This window comes from Micromys minutus (genome assembly GCF_963924665.1).
Source record: "Micromys minutus genome assembly, chromosome: 32".
In the NCBI taxonomy this organism is placed as follows: domain Eukaryota; kingdom Metazoa; phylum Chordata; class Mammalia; order Rodentia; family Muridae; genus Micromys; species Micromys minutus.
Genome location: NC_137967.1, coordinates 4,708,241 through 4,727,155, shown reverse-complemented (window position 1 = coordinate 4,727,155; position 18,915 = coordinate 4,708,241). Strand labels below are relative to the sequence as shown.

General features: G+C 49.0%; 1 protein-coding gene across 1 annotated transcript; it reads right to left on the bottom strand.

The window, feature by feature from the left end:
* Nucleotides 1-1,558: 1,558 nt before the first annotated feature.
* On the bottom strand, nt 1,559-17,205 carry SNRNP70 (small nuclear ribonucleoprotein U1 subunit 70). The gene is made up of 10 exons (XM_080909210.1): nt 17,015-17,205; nt 16,171-16,327; nt 13,876-13,938; nt 13,689-13,743; nt 10,546-10,610; nt 10,362-10,424; nt 8,231-8,312; nt 5,125-5,226; nt 2,429-2,516; nt 1,559-2,351 (listed from the first exon to the last, which is right to left on the bottom strand). The coding sequence occupies exons 2-10, from the start codon at nt 16,315-16,317 to the stop codon at nt 1,676-1,678; spliced, it is 1,341 nt and encodes a 446-aa protein (XP_080765336.1). The 5' UTR covers nt 16,318-16,327; nt 17,015-17,205; the 3' UTR covers nt 1,559-1,675.
* Between the last annotated feature and the right edge of the window lie 1,710 nt (nt 17,206-18,915).

Sequence of the window (18,915 nt, the reverse complement as noted above, 5' to 3'; positions counted from 1 at the left end):
GCTTTATACTGATGGCCTAAATCCTGCTTGCCGCCTTCCTAGCCTGGTCTGTCTGAGTGGCCACCCAGGAAGTGGGTGGAGGCACTGCCTCAGAATAGTGTGGCTGCTTAGATCTCACCAGTCTTCGTCCTGATGTGGTTCCAGGTGCTCTCATGATCACACTGAGCAGCTCAGGGTAGGCACAGAACAACACTTACCCAGTTTCCCACTAATAAGAAGGGTAAGTGGGGCTGGTAAGGCAGCCGAGTTTAATTCTGAGAAACCACACAGTGGCTCACAACCATCTGTAATAGGATCCGATGCCCCCTTCTGGTGTGTCTGAAGAGTGACGGTGTACTCACATATATAAATTTTTAAAAAGGCCCCATCCTGAAGGCAAACAGCATGACGGACAGCTCTATTTGGAAGGGGAAGGAACACAGGATTAACATTCCCCAAAGTAGGGATAGGAAGGCACTAGATCTTCAACTGAGACAGTCACTACCTGCACAAAAACCCAGGACAGCGAGGGCTACAGAGAAAAGTTGTCACCAAACTTAAATCAAACAACCAAATAAAACCAGCCCCCCCCATATCCCCCCCCAAAAAAATAAATGCCAATCAATCTGTTCACTAAGCAGGACTTGGCCACGTAGTCTGTTACCAGTCTGCAGTCAACAAACATTTAGAACATGTCTCCCCAGAAAAGACCATATACCTGATAACTTAAGGACAGCTTCATCCTCATTCATTTCTGAGGGTTACATCCATAGTCATTTGGCCCCACTCAGGAGCCTATGGTGTCTTATCACACAAGAACAGCATATTTCCCCCTCCCCAAAACCTTCCCCTACTGAGCTATTTCCTCCCAGTCCTTTCTCTTAAATCCCATAAAATCTATCCAAATGGCACTAGCAGTTGGACACAGGTGTGGAATGTGACATGTGAAGGCAGTATTAAACTCATCAATGCCCTAGTAAAGGCGGCTGTGCTCCCACCGTCTCCAATGCCTTTTACAAGTTTTCATTGCTCCAAGCTTTCTGCAGTGAGATGCTCTCAGTAATACCATAAGCCTACCTTGCAAATATGGAAACACAGGAATGAGTGACGTTCACTCTCAGACCAGCTGTCTGTCTGTGCTCTCATGTTATTGATAGTTCTCAGCTCTCTGGTGGTATCTATCGTTGGTCCTATGTAAAGACCAGGTCTTAAGCAGCAGACTGAAGTACTATAAGTCAGATCTCAAGGGGGACTGCCTTCAGCCTTTCTTCAGAATTGTGCCAAGCTTCCTCAGGGTTCACCATACTCAAATCTCTCCCAGCTCTGTCTTCCATTCAGAAATGTTGACGGCTGGCACCCCACCTCTTTACCTACTGTTCTCTCACAAAGATGCAGCCTGTTAACGAGGGCCAGAGCTCCCCTATCTCACTTGTAAAGCAGCTATGGTGGCTCTGAGAACAGCCTCTACTTCAGGTTATAACACGTGCACTAGGAACAGCTTACCAAGTGTAGCTGAACAGTATGAAGTCATCTTTTGGAAAAACAGCAACAAGCGCAGTAAGACACCAAGTGCCCACTGTCAACAGGAAATTAATTTTATTTTTAAATCCAAAGGACCAGAACAAAAAATCTCTACCCCCAGAGGGCAAGCCAAGGTGGAAAGGCTAGGAAGGCAGACGTCCACGGCAGAGGCTCTTCACTCAGGCGCGGCCTCCATCAGATACCCGTTCTCTGGAGCCATGTACCCATCACCACCCTCCGCCTCCATGTACATATCTCGGCCATCACTACCTAGCCCTTCCAGCCCATTGTCCTGACCACTGCCACCCCCACCCCTGGCCTCATCCCTGCCCCGCTCACTGCCCCTCTCCCCACGCTTGTGCTCTCTATCCCGATCACGGTCTCGGTCCCGTCGACGTTCCCTCTCACTCCGGTGACTTCGACGCCTCTCCCTGTCCCGATCTCTGCCCTTCTCCTCTGGGCCATCAGGGCCTTCAGGGCCAAGCTCTCCAGGAGGCCCATCATCAGGAGCTCCATCACCAGCTTCAGAGGGTTCAGCCATGTCGCCACCTCCACCGCCGCCACCACCGCCACCGCCTCCTCCACCTCTAAGCTCCTCTTTTCGCTCTCGCTCCCTGCGAGCTCGCTCCCGGCTCCGACTACTTCGTCGTTTTCGGTCTCGGTCCTTGTCCTTGCTCCGCTCCCTGGATCGGCGCCGCTCATCCTTGTCTCGACTCCGGGAGCGCCTCCTCCGGTCCCGAGAGCGGGAGCGTCTCCTTTCTCTCTCCTTGTCTCGTTCTCGGCTTCTTTCTCTGCGCTCCCGCTCGCGGTCCCGGTCCCGGTCTCTGTGTGGAAGTGGGGAGGGGCCCGGCCTACATGAGGTTAGCACTGCACTGCAGGGCACCCCTTTTGACTGCCCTGTCCCAGGAAACCAGGTGCCCAACCTTACCTCTCATCATATCGGGAAGTGTCATCTCGGCCCGAATGCCTGATATTCACATCTGCCCCACCTCTTCTGGTACCACCAAGGCCACCTCCTATGGGCCAAACAAAGGAACACATGGTCAGTGGAAACAGTACAAAGGGGAATCTTAAAGCACCTCCACTCACTGCCGGAGCCATAATCTCAAACCAATCTTTTCCACGTCCGCTGGCGGCAGGCCAGCCATGGTATCCAGCAAAGCGTTTTACAAAGTGCTAGAGCTGGGGACACCCTAAACAAGTATCTTGCTACCCCACCCCCCACTAGTCAATCTTACCTGAAGCTTGAGATTTTAGGCTAGTCAGCTACCAATGTGTACTCGGAGCACAAAATCCAAAGTGTGAACTCATAGAAAAGCTGAAAGAAACTAGGTTTGGAATTGCACCCCTTTAATCTCATACTTCAGAGCAGAGGCAGCCTGGCCCACAGTGATCTTCAGCCAGCCAAGACTACATGGTGAGACTAAACAAACAACAAAAACCAGAAAAGCTGGAGACCTGTCACACCTGGGCTCCAGGTACCCTACATGCATTCCAGTCTTCTCAGCTGCCTCTTGCTCTCCACGTCAGCCATGTAACATTTACCTTGCTTTCCTTGTGTTCATACCTACTTCCCTGAGTCTCGAGGAACCAGCTCAGATCCTGCCCTGTTCACCACACAACACTCCACTGTTAGGGACCTTCAGTACCTCCCCAAACTGTTCAAGCATTCCCACACCTCCCTAGATTCTGACGTGCCACCAAAAGGGACTTGCACAGACTTAACACCTAGTCTAGAAAGGTGTTGTATACCCTACCAAAGAGCAGTCTTATCTTTCAGATAGGGATCTACTAATGAGCCATTTGCCCCCAGTGACTAGGCAAGGAGGAAGTGAGGCAGGGCTGTGTTTCGTACAGACACACAAGCAATGGAAGAGATCAGCCACATGCTGGGCTGTTAAACCAGGTATAGATAACAGGCTGGACTACTGCAAAGCAGAACAGACTTCTAGCTGCTGGATCACAGCCTCAGCCTAACAACAGGCTAGGCCATCATCAATACAACAAAGTGTCTATAGTGAGAATTCTGTAATTTGGATTGCTTTAAAAAACACAGAAATATATTATAAGAACACATTTCCATTTTAATCCCAGGTGTGGGGATATAGGGCTGCTTTGAAGCAGATTTGCCTCATGCTATATATTCCTGTGATTGTGTATGACATTTGGAGTTCTGGGAACTTTTCAGAGGGTATATGAATCCTGGAGGCCCAAGAGGGTAGAGATTGTTGGTTAAGTAATCAGGCACTAAGAAGAGACAACAAGAAGAAATTATATTTCCTAATGGTGAAGATCAAACTTGCCCCAAGAACTCTTATGTCCCTCATCAGCAGGACTCTCCTTTTCAATCCCTGATTTTATCCCCTCTATGACATAATGTTAGGAAGTTGAAAGGGTGGAAGGATAAAGGTTGAAAAAAGAACCCACAAAGTAGCCAAAGACAGCTACAAGGTCAACAGTGTCTTTCAAAATAAACACTCACTTCCTGCACAGGAGGTAAACTCCTCCCCCCTCATATCTGACTACAAGTCCAAAAGCAACAGAGCTAGTTAAACCATAGTCTGAACCCTTGGAAACTGACATGTTGTTCACTAAAGGCCCAGGCAGGAGGGCCAGGATAGGCTACCCTGGGCTTCAGTTGAGACCATGTATTAAAACCTCACACAAACAACAAATACCACTATGCACTACATGTGGAAAAATGCTGCAGAGTTTTATATAGGTTGGTATCTGTCCATGTGAGTGAAGAAGGCTCATAACCTCATTATATTGATATCAGCAAATCTGTACAGAACTGACTGGTTTCTGAGACTTTGAAAAAAGAACTGGAGGTCCCTGGGGGTTGGGATGGTAGGTCCACTGAGTGCAGGTGCACAAGTGAGAGCAAAGCCACTCCACACAGGTAATACTGCCTAAGACAAAGTGAAGCAGCCAGCACAGAAGACCTAAACCCAGCTGGGCCTAATCTGAAGTATCAGCAAATAGCACAGAGACTGACACCTGTCTACAGAGTGAACAGCAAACTCTCAAAATCTAGCCTCAAGGTCTTGGTGAGGTTCTACTTGTATCATAACCCTTGACCCTGAGACAAGAGCCTCGCAGCAGTAGGCACCTCTATTCTTTACGCTTTAGGACCCTCAGAAGTATTTTAAGACCTGCCACAACAGCCCCCAAGGAGATAGCCCACAACACCAGAAAGGCAGTGAGGGGACAGATGCAAGGTCAGAGCAGATTGCTGCTCTCCTTCAGATGTGAGGCCAGGAACCAGGCTGGTGACTCAGCTACAGAGTGAATGAAAAAGTCATTCAATGAGAGCAAGAGCAAAACCAGAGCCAGTGATAGCCTCCAACCCAGCCCTTGATACCAAGTACACTGGGCATAAAGTGACTGAGGCCAGTGCTCACGTTACCCACACTGCATAAGAGCTGCTGCTGGTCAATCACTCATGCAGGAGAGACCAGAGTGTGCTTGGGTGCTCTTGTGTAGGTGTCTGTGCACTGTGTCCAAAGCCATGAAGACGATGGGAAGACAAGCTGGAGATGGAGAGGGACAGGCATATGGGTTGGGGAGACTGAAGGAAGAACAATCAAAGGCACAGGCACCCAGCGGGCACCCTGCACTCACCTAGACGCCGGGGCCTCCAGCCCTTCACAGTCCGGCCCCTCTCCACGTCCACGAGGACCCTCCTGCCATCTATCTTCTTGCCATCTGCGTGCTTGTAAGCGGCTGCAACAGATGTGGGGGAGGGGGATTCCCCAGAAGGTCCTCTAGTCAGACAAGGCTCAGTACAACAGCATCCCTGCCCCTCAAACCCCATCTGCACACACACTCACACTCCCACCAGTCAGCCAGGCAACCAACAGCCAGACAGCCCTCTCCCCACCCTGAAGGGCCTGCTCCATCCAGTGCCTGATTCCTTTTTGGCACCCCCAAGTGCTATTGGGGGGCAAAACATTCACCCTGGCCTCCCCCAGCTTTCAATGATGGAGCAGCCCCCTCTTGCCAGGGCGGCCAAAGTTGCTGCAAAGAAACTGGAGGTTAGCTGAATGCTGGCCTCTGCTGTGGGGAGGGCTCCTCCACACCCAGGCATGCACCCTAGACACCATGCTGGGCAGGAGGCTGGCTAGGCCCCTCCACACCCAAGCATGCACCCTAGACACCATGCTGAGGCAGGAGGCCCACTGGGCCTCTCTACATCCAGACCACACCAGTTTGTTTTGTTTTGTTTTTTTTTTTGGGGGGGTTGTTTTTTTTTTCCTATGTGTTTTTATAGGGGAGGTCAGTGTGAGGAAACAGACATCAGAACAGAAATGAACAGGAGTGGAAAGACCTTCAGGAACTGGCAGGGATACAGGTGGGTGCTAAGCTCCCCAGGGGCCTCCAAGGACCCTGGCTGGACTCAGAGGGACATGTGCAGTGCTACTCAAAATCCCTACCTTACCTGAGCAGACTGACCCTGCCACCACCTAGCCTGGCCAGCTGTCCTCCAAGCCGAGGTCAATGGCCAGCAGGGCATGCAGCCCAACCTGAACCCTCAGGGAAGTTGAGGAGCGTAAGACATAGTGGGAAGGCCCAGAGTCCAGGCCTGTGATCAGGCAGGGCAGTCAAGAAGGCCAAAAAGTCCCTGTCCAGGTCCCAGCCCTTGCCTAAGGGGCTGTGCTCACCAACCACAATACCCTGCCCCACCCCTGCCCACTCCCCCCCAATAACAACCAGAGGAAGAGAAAAAGGTGCCATTTACCGATGCCGGCCTTGCGGGTGTCCAAACCGAGCGGGATGGGGGGGGCCGGCAACTCCTGGGGGCCTGGCGAGGAGGCGGGCTTCCCGGGGGTGGGGTGGGGGTTGGGACACGGGACTGCTTACCTGGAGACCCCAAGCTTACCTGAACACTCACACAGACCCCACACCCACCACCGTTGGGGCAACTAAAGCTACAGGGAACCCTGAGAGGGAGAGACATTTCCCACATCATCTAGAGACAGGTGGATGAAGAAAAAAAGGGAGCCTCAGGACCTCAGAGGAATGATTTGCGCAAGGGCTGGGTGACCTGGGCTATCTATCCTGCCCAACCTCAACAGTGGGCCTCAAGGCCTCAAAAGCACCTACTGCTCACCACTGCCTCAGTCACGCTAACCAGGTACAGACCCAGTACTCAGTACTGGGCCAGGCTTTCCACCTCCATTCCGTGTGCCCTCCCACTAGTGGCAACAGCTCTGGGGCTAGTACACAGGGGACACACCTGGGACCCAAGACACTGCTTCCCATGCTCCAGGAGGGGCCAATTGGCCCCTAACCCCAGAACACAGAGGGGAGGGAACTTAAAGACTTTGTCAGTCAAGTACAGGAACCCTGCTCAGGTTCCCCATCCCAAACCCCAGGAGAGGTCCAACCCAGAAAACAGCAAGAAGAACGTGTAATTGTGTCAGTCTAGGCTTCTCTCTCTTTCCCTCTCTTCTGCCTCTGCAGATTTAATAAAAACTACCACACCTTCAGTTGTTTTAAAGCCTGCTCCACCCCTCCCATACCCTGAACCCCAATCCATGCACTTTGGGGAGCTCAGGCACTGGACATCACAGCTGCCTTCTCAGGAGGCTCCCACCACACCAAGGAAGACAGGAGGGATAATACCCCAAGCTAGAAACCAGAGACTTTGCTAGACCACTATGGCGACAGCTCCACAGAAGTCACAGGGCAGGGAGGGTTGGGCGGAAGGGCTCCACATAGAGCCCTAGTCCCAGGATACCCCAGCTTTAGGATTGCCAATATGACCCAGGTGTCAGAGGCTGGGTGGAGACCGACGACGGATGGAGGCAAATGCCTCTCTCATCGAGGTCCACCCTTCCCCTTGGGATCAGTGAGATTACCAGAGAGCATGTGGATGGGGGCAAGAGGGGTGGAGGGCACCCAAATGAGGAGAGGGCTGTGGGTGAAGGGACACTGAAAGGTGACTAGGGTGGGAGGGGATGCCTCGCTGTTCCTAAGCTGCCTGGCTAAGCTGGGCTGATGTGCGGTGCTGTGATCTTACCCATGATACAAACCCTTATACCAACCATACACTGAGGTGTTGTAAGGGGAGCGTAAGCATCAGCTGCAAGCCAGCTGCGTGGTGGCTGCAGTGACAATAAGAACAGTCAATTAATACGGCGGCCCCTGGACACGCCGCAGCCCTGCCCACCCCCACCCACCCAGCCCTACCCGAATGGACGCCGCATAGCCTCAATGGGGCTTTGTAGCTGTGGGGGTGGGTGCTAAACATGCCCACCAGATCACTGCTTGATGAGTACTGGGTGGGGGTTGGAGTGCGGAGGTGGAGGGTCGGGTGGCCCAGCCTAGTTCTACTGGGGGGAAGAGAGGGCTGGTTCAAAGGCCAGCTCACTCCAACCTACTGGCCCCCAACTTCAGTGGGGGCCTAATGGGGAGAAGCTCCCCAAAATCCGACCCCTCCCCACACCTCCAGCTGGCCCCATACCCCACCCAGTGCCCTCCTGGCCCCTGAGGTTCATTCAACGTGTGACACTTACCTCCCTGGGCTCACACACACGTTGTGGGGGATTTGGTTTTTGATTTTTAAAAAACACATATATAAATATATAAAAAAAGATATATCAGAAACAGAGGGAGAAGAGACAATGCTAAAGTCAGGTATGGAAGGGGAGGGAACAGACGACGGGGGAGAGGCTGGGCAGCAGAGGTAGAGGGTCAGAAGGAAGGGCAGAGGCACAGTACTCACAGTGCATGTCTCGTTCATGCTCATACTCGATGAAGGCATAACCACGGGGTTTTCCAGAGCGTTTACTGTAGACCATGTGGATCTGCAGGATAGGCAGGAGGCAGTTAGCCCCACAAGTGACAGGGCTGCCCCACCTACCCCACAATACAACTTGTAACACAGGCCTTAAGCTGGGGTGGGGGGCACACACACTAGTAACAGATTTATCCCTCAATCGTTCCAAGGGACTCTCTAGTAAAAGCCAGAGTTCAGTGGAGACGGGAGGTGCAGAGGCAGCCTATGGGAGGCACAGCATCCTGCCAAGCAGGATGGAGAAGGCTGTGGACACAGCTCTATGGAAACCGAGCACTCCAATGGTGGGTATCCTCAAATGAGGCCACAAGGCAGACAGGCACTGAATCAAGTGCACCCAAAGTGAGCCAGATATGAAGAATTGACAATGTGCACAGGTTAAAGGGCCACTGTGGATGTTCCAATGTGAACAGGGCAAACAGGACTCTGCCTGCCATGTGCATGCAGAGCACAGTATATGGGAAGGCAAGGAGGCTAGAGGACCCAGAGCACTTAAGGGCAGAACAGGGATGGAGGACATATGGACAAACAGGCCATGTAAGGTCAGGATGAAGCTTCTGGGCCTCTCTCCATGTTAAGGACACAGAGGCTCAAGCACAGAAAAACAAGATTCACAAAGGAATGCTGGGACACAGGAGGTAGGGCAAAACACTAAGACTTCCGGGAGATAACATCATTTGATTGGTTGGCTGGCTCTCTATGCACACCACTCCCTGCCCACACATGGATGAATATGGTCTTACGCCTGCTCAGGAACCTTGGGACTTTAATTCTGTAGCCTGAAATCTTCAGAAGACAACTGAGATTCCAAGCTGACATGATGGAACCAGGTTCCACTGGGCTTTGGGGAGTGGCAGGAAACCATTTCCTGAGACCCATCCAATGCCTTGCCCTGGGCTAAGCAGCCTGTGTCTGTCATGAGCACTAGGTCTTACTTTGTCTCCCAGCAGAGAAAAATAAGACACAGAGCAGTTAAGTTTATGTCAAAGCTTTGCACAACAACTAAATGCTGGGTTGTTTGTTTGTGCACAGACCTCAGTCTGTAGCCCAGGCTAGTCGTAAGTAACCTTATGCAAATTTTACTGGGCTGGAGAAATGGTTCAGTGGTTAAGAGCACTGACGCTCTTCCAGAGTTCAATTCCCAGCAACCACATGGTGGCTCACATCTATAATGGGATCTAATGTGTCTTCTGTTGTATCTAAAGACAACTACAGTTTACTCATATACATTAAATAAATATTTTTTAAAAAAACTGTGACAGGGCTGGGGCATGTAGCTTAGTTGGTAGAGTGATAACCTAACATGCACAAAAACCCTGTATTCAATCCCCAAAACATCACAACTTCAGCCATCCTCTATATAATGAACTCAAAGCCAGCCTGGACCATGTGGGACAATCTTAAAAGGTGAGAGCCAGTGAGATGGCTGAGTTTGATCTCCAGGACTCATACTGAGGAAGAAAATGCATCTTACAAGTTGCTCCACCCATGCCAATCCTATCCTCCTCCCAATGCAGTAAAGTGTAAGGCAGTGCAGGGGCCCACGTTCAGTTCCTAACAGCTACATGGTGCTCACAGTCACGTAATTCCAGGAGACCCAATGCCTTCTGCTGGCCTCTAAGGTCACTGTACTCATGTGAACACACACACATACAGGCAGTCAGGAATAGAAAAGACATCCTTAAGAAATCTAACAAATAACTACAAAGCAGCAATTATACAAGGGCTGGTGGAGATAATAGTTTCAGGTACAATGCTTGCGTAGCATATACACCTCTGCCCTGAGCTTAAGCATGAGTCCTGGGACAGAAGAGAAACAAATAACTAATTTAGGAGGTCTTGAGCAATAATTTGAATAGGCCTGACTGACTGCACACACACCAACTCACAGCAAGCCGAACCCTGCAGACCCACTCTTTAAACCCACAAGGATTCACATTCCCAATGTTACTTCTGACATTAAAGCTATACTAAAGGAATAAACCAGCACTCTTCTCTCTTCAGGCTGCTGCTCCCCCTCTAAGTACCCCCACGTCAACCCTCCACCTGGCACACTTACTCTTTTGATGGGTCCATACACCTCAAACTCTCTCCGAAGCTTAGATTCTGTTGTGTCATAGTTCTACAAGACAGAAAACTAAGTGAAATGGAAGAAGCACATTGTTCCAAAGCCCTTGAATCACTCAGAACTAGACCCAATTCTCAGCAGTCCAGGGTACCCAGGACAGGTACTGGGTACTTACCACTCTAGCCACGAACAGAGTCTTGAAGGCATCGCCCTGAGCATTGGGATCATTGTGAGGGTCCCCTGTACAAGGAGGAGAGAATCTTTAAAGTACACAGTGCTCACAGTTTTGGATAGAGAGTGATGGAAAGAGGCTGAGAACATGAAGATGGAACCTTGGCACCCCACCCCACCCCACCCCACCAAGAGAAAAACACGGTGACTTAGTAGGTCTGATCTCACTAAAGCTCAAAGTCTTTTCTAGAATGACTGGCAGATGATGGCAGACTGCTGGAATGAATATGACATCAAACAGGATGTGGCAGACCTAAAAGCCACTTTACAACTATAGACTTTGGCTAGCCATTCCCAGTGCAAGGTGAACTAAGTAGCAGCTGAGCCCACGGGATCTCTCTGGAGGGATGACTTGAGCTAGCCTGTGACAGACTCTAACAGCACAGCCTGATACCAAACAGTCTCAGACTTCAAACAAAACTTCCAGGACAGCTGGGGTGTGATGGCCAATGTACTAAGGAAGCAGAACTCAGTCTGGGCTACATAGAGAGACCCTGTCTCAAATGGAAGGAAGACAGGTAAGGGTAGGTTTTCTCCTCCATACCCTATAGCCTGAGGCAGGGACCCTGGGCTAGTGCTAAAAGCAAATGACCAAGGCCCAGTGGTATAAACAGAGAACTACCAAGGCCCTTTTCCATTTGGACACCAAGAATTAAGTCTCCAGAAAAAGTCCAAGGATCTTTTAACCAATTCTAATGGGAGTGTGAGGTGCAGGAAGCTCACTGCACCTGTATTGAACACTCTGTGCCCATGTTATTGGCTGTCCTGGTTCTCTCATTCATACAATCTTTAGAATGTAGCTGGAACTGGCAAATAAAGAGATCATAGAAAAGATACAGTTTAAGTGAGAAAAAGGTGAATGCTAAGATACTGAGGCCAGCCTGAGCTACAGAAAGCAACACTGTAAAAAAATTAAAATAAAGGGATGGGGGAGACCTGGAGAGATGACTCAGCAATGTTAGCTGTTCTTCCAGAAGTCCTGAGTTCAATTTCCAGCAACTACATGGTGATTCACAACAATCTGTAATGGGATCTGATGCCCTCTTCTAGTGTGCATAAATAAATCTTAAAAAATTAAAATAAAGATCTTGGTTCTTCTCAGGAACACAGCAATTTGAAGAGCACCAGACATGCCTAGGGCTGTTGGCAGCCATAAGCAGTCTAGACAAATGGTCCTTGTTATGAACTGTATTTGTCATAGTGACAGGTCACAGGCATGGGCATTTCACAGGTCCTTCAGTTATCAACTGTGACCTTCCCACCAAAAGGCAAACTAGGTCCAAAGAGTCAGCCCCGGTAGTGGTCCTTCCGATTTAAGGGCATGGCTGTCAATATGGTGACAGACAGGGCTCAAGACATTAAGACTTTCAACTGCACCTCCACTCCAGTGATGCCCCTCAACTACAGACCCCAACCCAGGAGATGTCCCCCTACCTGTCCCTAGGCAGGTTTCAATCCTTGGGTGCTGAAAATTGGGAGGAGTAAAGAGAAAGGAATTCCCCTAAGAGAACTTGGGCTGAGGAGACAAGTGATCAAGACACTTCTGAAGCACTGTCTATGCCAAGAGGGCCCTGGACATGGAAACTCTCACTTTGTGACATTTAGCAAGTAACAGGGACAGGTCTTTGTGACAAGCTAAGGAAGTTATGAGTGGTGTTGGGATGGCTAATCTTAGTTGACAACTTTCATGAATCTGGAATCAACTAAAACCCAAGCAGCCAGGCATTCCTTTGTGGACCTCTGGATTCAACCATTTGAGGTTAAGAAAACCCAGCCGAAATCTAGATCATACCTTCTGTTGGCAGCCTGCATGAAACCATGAAGGAAGGAGGCTTTCTGTCTGCCTGTCCTGACTCTCCTGCCAGTCATCCATCCTGCTGCTGAGGCATGCTTTCTCTGGTATTAAAGCCCAGCTTTTCAGGATTCCAACACAGACTACAACTAACAAATTCTTAGCTTCTCTACTGAAAAAGTCATTGTTTAAATAGCCAGACCACAGCCTGTAAGACACACACACATTTCTATCAGAGCTGTTCCTTTAGAGAACCCTAATGTGGATGCTAAAGACAAACTGAGTAGCAACATCTGGAAACACCTTGAACATCTGAAAAGCCATGTTTTGAGGAATTAGGAAAGGTGCTTCTGAGCCCCATGTACTACCTTCTCATCATGTGCACGTGAGTACTCTTGAGAAAAGAGTCAACAAGGCTACAGACAATAGATGGATAAACCTCATCCTCTGAGGAGTCTTTACCTATTCATCTGATCCTTTTATGAGTCTGACTATCAAGTATTACTTAAATACTCCATATCTAGAGGGTATAATATCTCCAACTCCAAGCTCAGGGAGCTAAGGATGCTGTCAGGACCAACTGGCCAGATCACCTCATGCCTTACCTCAAGACACAGTGGACTATGTTCCTTTAGAAGAAAGGCAAATGAGTGAGGTCTCCCTACACATTAAAAGTCTAAACCATCGGAGATAAAAGATGGCTCAGCAGTTAAGAGCACTGGTTGCTTTTCCAGAAGGCTGGAGTTTGATTACCAGCAGCCACATAGCAACTCAGACTGTCCAACTGCAGTTCCAGGGAATCCCATGCCCTCTTCTAATCTACACGCACGTAGGCAAAACATCCACACGTATAAGACATACTAACTTGTTCCCCAGGTTTAAGACCCCATGCTACTTGAGGTATGTGTTTGCTCCATTATGGCTTCCTCCTCTTCTTCAGTCCTCTCCCTTCCCTTGTCACCTTCAAACACTTCCCATTCCACCTTTCCATCCACTGCACAGACAGGCTCTATCCTTTCCTGACTAGTTAAAATGGGGAGAAAGTCCACATGAGATCACCTGAGTATATGATCAACTGCTCATGGGCAGGAACATGAAAACCCCTCGAGGAAACAGAATTAACACCAAAATACAAACACCATCAGGACAACCCACACAGCCAGTGCAGTGCTTGGCAAGTAGTTACTGAGAACGTAAACCAACTCTGCTTCCCAAGCTCCCAGAAGAGGCCACGTGTGACCTGGAAGAGAGCAGCATGAGACTGGAGGGGAGACTGCTAAGAGAGAGAACCTTACACATTTTCAGCTCTGTCTCCACTTCCTGCTGTCGCCGTTCAATTTTTTCCCGTCTCTGCCAGTAGAAAAAAATAAAGTGAGTGTACCCAGAAGTACCTTGGTGTCAGAGACCATTTGGAAAAAAGTAGCTAAAACAAAACAAAACAAAACAACAAACCCCAAAAAACTAAAAGGTAAAACAGCATACCTTTCTCTCCATGCGCTCTTCCCGGGTTTCTGCCCTTGTTGGAGGAGGGGCATCTCGAGGGTCCTGGGAACAAGAGAGGTGATAGGGAAGAAATGGTGATGGGAAATAGCAAGGCACACCACAAGAAGACTCTCAGCACCTTCCCATACACAAATGCCAGAAGTTCCTGTGCTGACAGAGACAGGTGAAGAGTGGTCCACATGAGGTCTATGCTCCATGGACCAGCGCTGACCAGATGCTGCACATCTGCAGCAAGGTCAACACAGAAACCTCCAGTGTTCGGAAACTTCTGTCTAGTTCAAGTAACTTTATGTCTACTAGACAGAGGGAAAAAAAAGGCTCATTTGTGAAGGTCCTTTTTAAAAAACAAAACACAGAAACAATTCTTTTGTATGTACCAAAAGCATCAACTGCTGAGCAGTGGTGGCAAACCTTTAATCTCAGCACTTGAGAGGCAATGGCAAGCTGATTCAGTCCAGCTTGTCTACAGAGCAAGCTCAGAATAGGACAAAACAGACAAACAGACAAAACCCATTAATCTAGATGCCTGTAGACATTTGACATTTGTCAGGATATAGGTGACATAGCTGTAGTACCAAAGCCACACTGTTCCTTCTCATAGCCAAGAATCCTGTTACTTTCCGCAGTTCCAAATATTTCACAGAGAGCCAAATGATAGAAATATTTCTGAAACTATGGTAGACAGGGCAGACCTCAGCAAGACAACCTGTAGGCCACAGCAAGTCATAAAATCCTCTCTAGGCTCTCATTAAATGCTAATTGACACATGACCTGTAAAAAGGCCCCACTGAGCTGTACCCGTTAAAGTAAATGTTTATTGGATAATAACATTTCTCAAGTGGCAGGTAGGCAAATATTACTAAAGAATCACCTTTCTGTTATCTAGTAAACTTGCTTTTCCTCCTAAGACTTCTGGTTACTTGGCAGCATTTCTTAGGTTTGCTCTGCAGGTGGGCATGGCAAACTTTCTGACTGAAAGGAGCTCAAACGACTCAGACTTGGTCACATGTGCTCAGCAGTACAGAGTTTTGCAAACACCTAGCTCCTAGCCTTAAGCACTGCAGGACGTGTCACTCAGTTCCAGTAAACACTATCCTCTTTTAAAATCATCCTACATTTACACTTATTTATTGAGAAGAGGATGTATGTATGCATCACTATGCATGTAGAGATCAGGGGACAATGTGCTGGAGCACACCCTCTCCTTCCACATTGTGGAGTCTAGGAACACAACTCAGATTTCTTGGTAGCAATCACCTTTCACTGCTAAGTCATATTGTCTATGAGACCCCATCTTAATGACATAAAGAGTAGTAACTACAATGACAAACATTGACATTTACTGCCTTATCCCAAATTCTTTAACATGAATTCTGTGTTAGCTCTCCACTGGTTCCACCTTACTGCTACCTCTTGCTAAAGGCCAATCTAACCAATGCATTAAATTTATTTTCTGGGGTAGTGGTAGATACCTATAATTCTGGCTCTTTGAGCACAGTAAGTCTCGTAAGTTCAAGGCCAGCCTTAGTGACAAAAAAGGAAATCTACAAGACCAGCCCGAGCTCCAAGAAAGACTATTCCCACCTCCCCCAAAGACAACCCACAAACAAAAACAAAATCAACTAAAGTGGCTCAGCTAGCCCTGGGGAAGCAAAGGCAGGCAGGTATCTTGAGTTGAGGCTAGTCTGATCTATTGAGTGAGTTCCAGAACAGTAGAACTACACAGAGAAACCTGTCTGCGAGCTTAGGGGTTGGGGTAGAAATACACTTGCCGATATAACCAATCTGGCCAATCACTTGGGCTAGGGACTACCTTATCCATACTCTTAAGACCCTATCAGGAAATGAGCCACTCCTGGAAGCACACACCGATAATATGGGGCATTTACAAGACTGAGGAAGGGAGACTGCTGTAAGATCAAGGCCACCCTGAGCTACACAGCAAAACTCTATCTCAGAACCCAAGCAAGAGGTTAGCACTATGGTTCTGCAGTAAAGCTCTTGCCACCAAGCTTAACCACCTCAGCTTCATCTCCTGAACCCACAAGGAGAGAGAATGAACTCTTCCAAGTTGTCCTCTGATCTTCACAGGTTCACACAAACATACAAAAGTGTAGTAAGAAAAATTAAAGCCCACACAAAAGCACAAAACAAGATATGAAAAAGTAAAAGCCACATTCACAAACCACACAACTAAAAATGTTTTGAAGCTGAACGCCTCAACATAGCCTGCTCCCATCCAGAAGCCAAACCCTCCCAGTGGTCTCTGCTCACCTCAAACTCTCGGATGTATGGTGCAATGCCACAGTAAGGTTGGTTATGGTGTTTTTCATGTGGCAGCTTTTCCAGGGGTGGCAGGTATGGGATAGGGTCTCGGGGTGCAAAAAGGGCCAGAAGGTTGGGAGGCAGGAACTGTGTCATCTTGCCAAATCTAAGACCAGAAACATTATGTTAGAAACGTTATTTAGCACAGGTTTCTTCTAGGACCCCTTCGCTCAAAACAAACAACAAAACAGGCGATTTCGGGAAGGATGCTTCAATCGAGGTTAATCGAGGGACTGACATCTGCTTGAAAAAAAAGAAGTTCTTGGCAGGAGCTGAAAAACGAAAGGCTAGTAACAGAGGAAACAAAGAGGAAAAGGAGCCAGGAGGTGTGGGACCCAGGGATCCTAAAGCCTCGAGCTCTAGAAGTTGCTCGCTTCATACCTTGAAGATTATTAAGTAGGGGTTTCAGGATAGGCCATAAGGATAATATCCCGCAAGCCAGGGGGCCTCTGCGTAAAATATCTAGAATCCCAGAGACGAAAAGAATTATGGGTAGAGGTCCAGGATGCGACCAAAAAAAAAAAAAAAGCGAGGAAAAAAGGCAACACACAAACCGCAAGGGCCTGTGGGTAGGGGACCGCAGGAGATTGGGGGAGGGGGACCCTGAGGGAAACGGGGCTCGAGTGCCCAGAGAACTCTGGGTAAAGGATGGGGAGCAGAGGGAAAAGTCTAAGGCACTGTCCCGGGAAGCGGGCCACAGCCACGGGGAAAGGGTTCGGGGGCCCCGCAAGGGCTTGTGGGTAGCGGCCCCACACCCCGTTAAGGCCACTCATTCACCCACTCACTCACTCACCGCGCGGCGCTCTCCTCGGCCTGACGTTAGTCTCAGGCCTCGCGGCCGCCGTTCACGAACAAAAACTCCCGCTCTGGCTTCCACCTCGGCGGTGCCCGCGTCAGGTAGCCTCTGTGGTCCGCGCGGCGCGCGCAAGCCAGGCCTCTCCTCGCAGCCCGCGCGGCCTCCGCTCGCGACCAGAACCGGGAGTGAACGCGACTCGAATCCCTCCGCCTTTCGCACTGCGCATGTGCTGTACGAGTCAAAAGAAACCCTCACCCCAGTTCGGGCCCTACCGCGGGCACTGCGCATGCGCCAAAGCTATAGGCACCCTTAAACGCCTACGCTTCCGCGGCCCAGAGGCCGGACTACGCATGCGTTCTCGGACCTAGGCCGGTCTCAACCTCGCGCTCTAGCTAACCGCCTATGACCGCGAGACACTTACTGAAGTTCCACCCTTTTTCAATACACTTCCCGGACCTTGTACGCATGCGTCTAGCTAATGCACGCGCACATATCCTTCCGCAGCCAGTCAAAGAGTGCGTACCTGAACAGGGACTTTGCGGTAATATCCTATTTAAGAGATATCTCCCAAATTTCTTATATGTACTAGCCACTGTTGGGACTCTAGAGGACACAGCTCGTGACAGAATAGTTTTCTCCTTCCTGAAGCTCACATTGTTCAGAGAAAAGATCCATCTGGTATCTTTTTTTCCTTTTAATGTGTTGGTTTTGACTTTGCATTTTGTATCAGAATGTTATTATTTACATATGGTTTATATATACACAATAATATGTGTGTATATATGTTTGCTGTTAATTTTTGTTTTTTTGTTTTCCGAGACCGGGTTTCCTTGAGTAGCCCTGGCTGTCATGGAACTCACTCTGTAAACTAGGCTGGCCTTGAACTCACACCCACCGAACCTCATGCCTCCTGAGTGCTGAGATCAAACACACGAAGCAAACAATTCCAGGCTTTTTCTTCTACATCTCCTTCTCCTCCTCCATTTCCCCTCCTCCTCTTCTTCCTTCTGTTTCCATTGAGACAATGAAGGATCTGGAGAGATGACTCAGCATTTAAGAGCAACTGTCTGCTCCATCCAGAGGTCCTGAACTGAATTCCCAGCAATCACATGATAGCTCCCAACCATCAGTAATAGGATCTAATGCCCTATTCTGTTTGATGCTCTCTGTCATACATCATACATGCAAATGCAGTGCTTTATATACATGAATAAATCTTTAAAAGCGAGCGAGACGGGGCTGGAGAGATGGCTCAGTGGTTAAGAGCACTGGCTGCTCTTCCAGAGGTCCTGAGTTCAATTCCCAGCAACCACATGGTGGCTCACAACCATCTGTAATGGGATCTGATTCCCTCTTCTGGTGTGTCTGAAGACAGCTACAATGTACTCATATACATAAAATAAATAAATAAATAAATAAATAAATAAATAATCCTTAAAAAAAAAAAAAAAAAAGCGAGCGAGACAAGACAGTACACTGTCCATGTAGTAGCTCAGGCTAATCCCTGCCCATTTCACTCCCACATTATTGGAATTACAGGCTCCCAGATTATTTGGGGTTTGGGATTGAACCCAGCCAGGGCTTCTTGCAAGGTAGGCAACTCTACAAACAAACCCCCTCCACCTTGACCTTCACTGCTTGGCAATCCCCCTGACTCTGCTTTCTATGTGCTGGGTTTAGAGTTTGCCACTACCCAGTTTACAGGCCAGCCTGTGCTACAGAGAAGCCTCTCTCAAGAAAACAAGAAAGGGAGCTGGGGAGATGGCTTATGTAGACGCATGAGGACCCCAGTTCCACACACACCTCTGCACCCAGTAAAAAGCCTCACAGTCATAAGCCCTGATAGCCCGGTCTGTAAGCCCAGCACAGGAGTGGGAGGGGAAGATTCCGAGACTCAG

Coding starts and splice junctions, on each gene's coding strand:
- SNRNP70 (XM_080909210.1), bottom strand. CDS start 16,317: ATGACACAGTTCCTGCCTCCCAACCTTCTGGCCCTTTTTGCACCCCGA. Junction 10,425..10,545: donor CTCTGTTCGTGGCTAGAGTG/GTAAGTACCCAG, acceptor TCTGTCTTGTAG/AACTATGACACAACAGAATC. Junction 5,227..8,230: donor GCATGAACGAGACATGCACT/GTGAGTACTGTG, acceptor CATCTGTTGCAG/CCGCTTACAAGCACGCAGAT.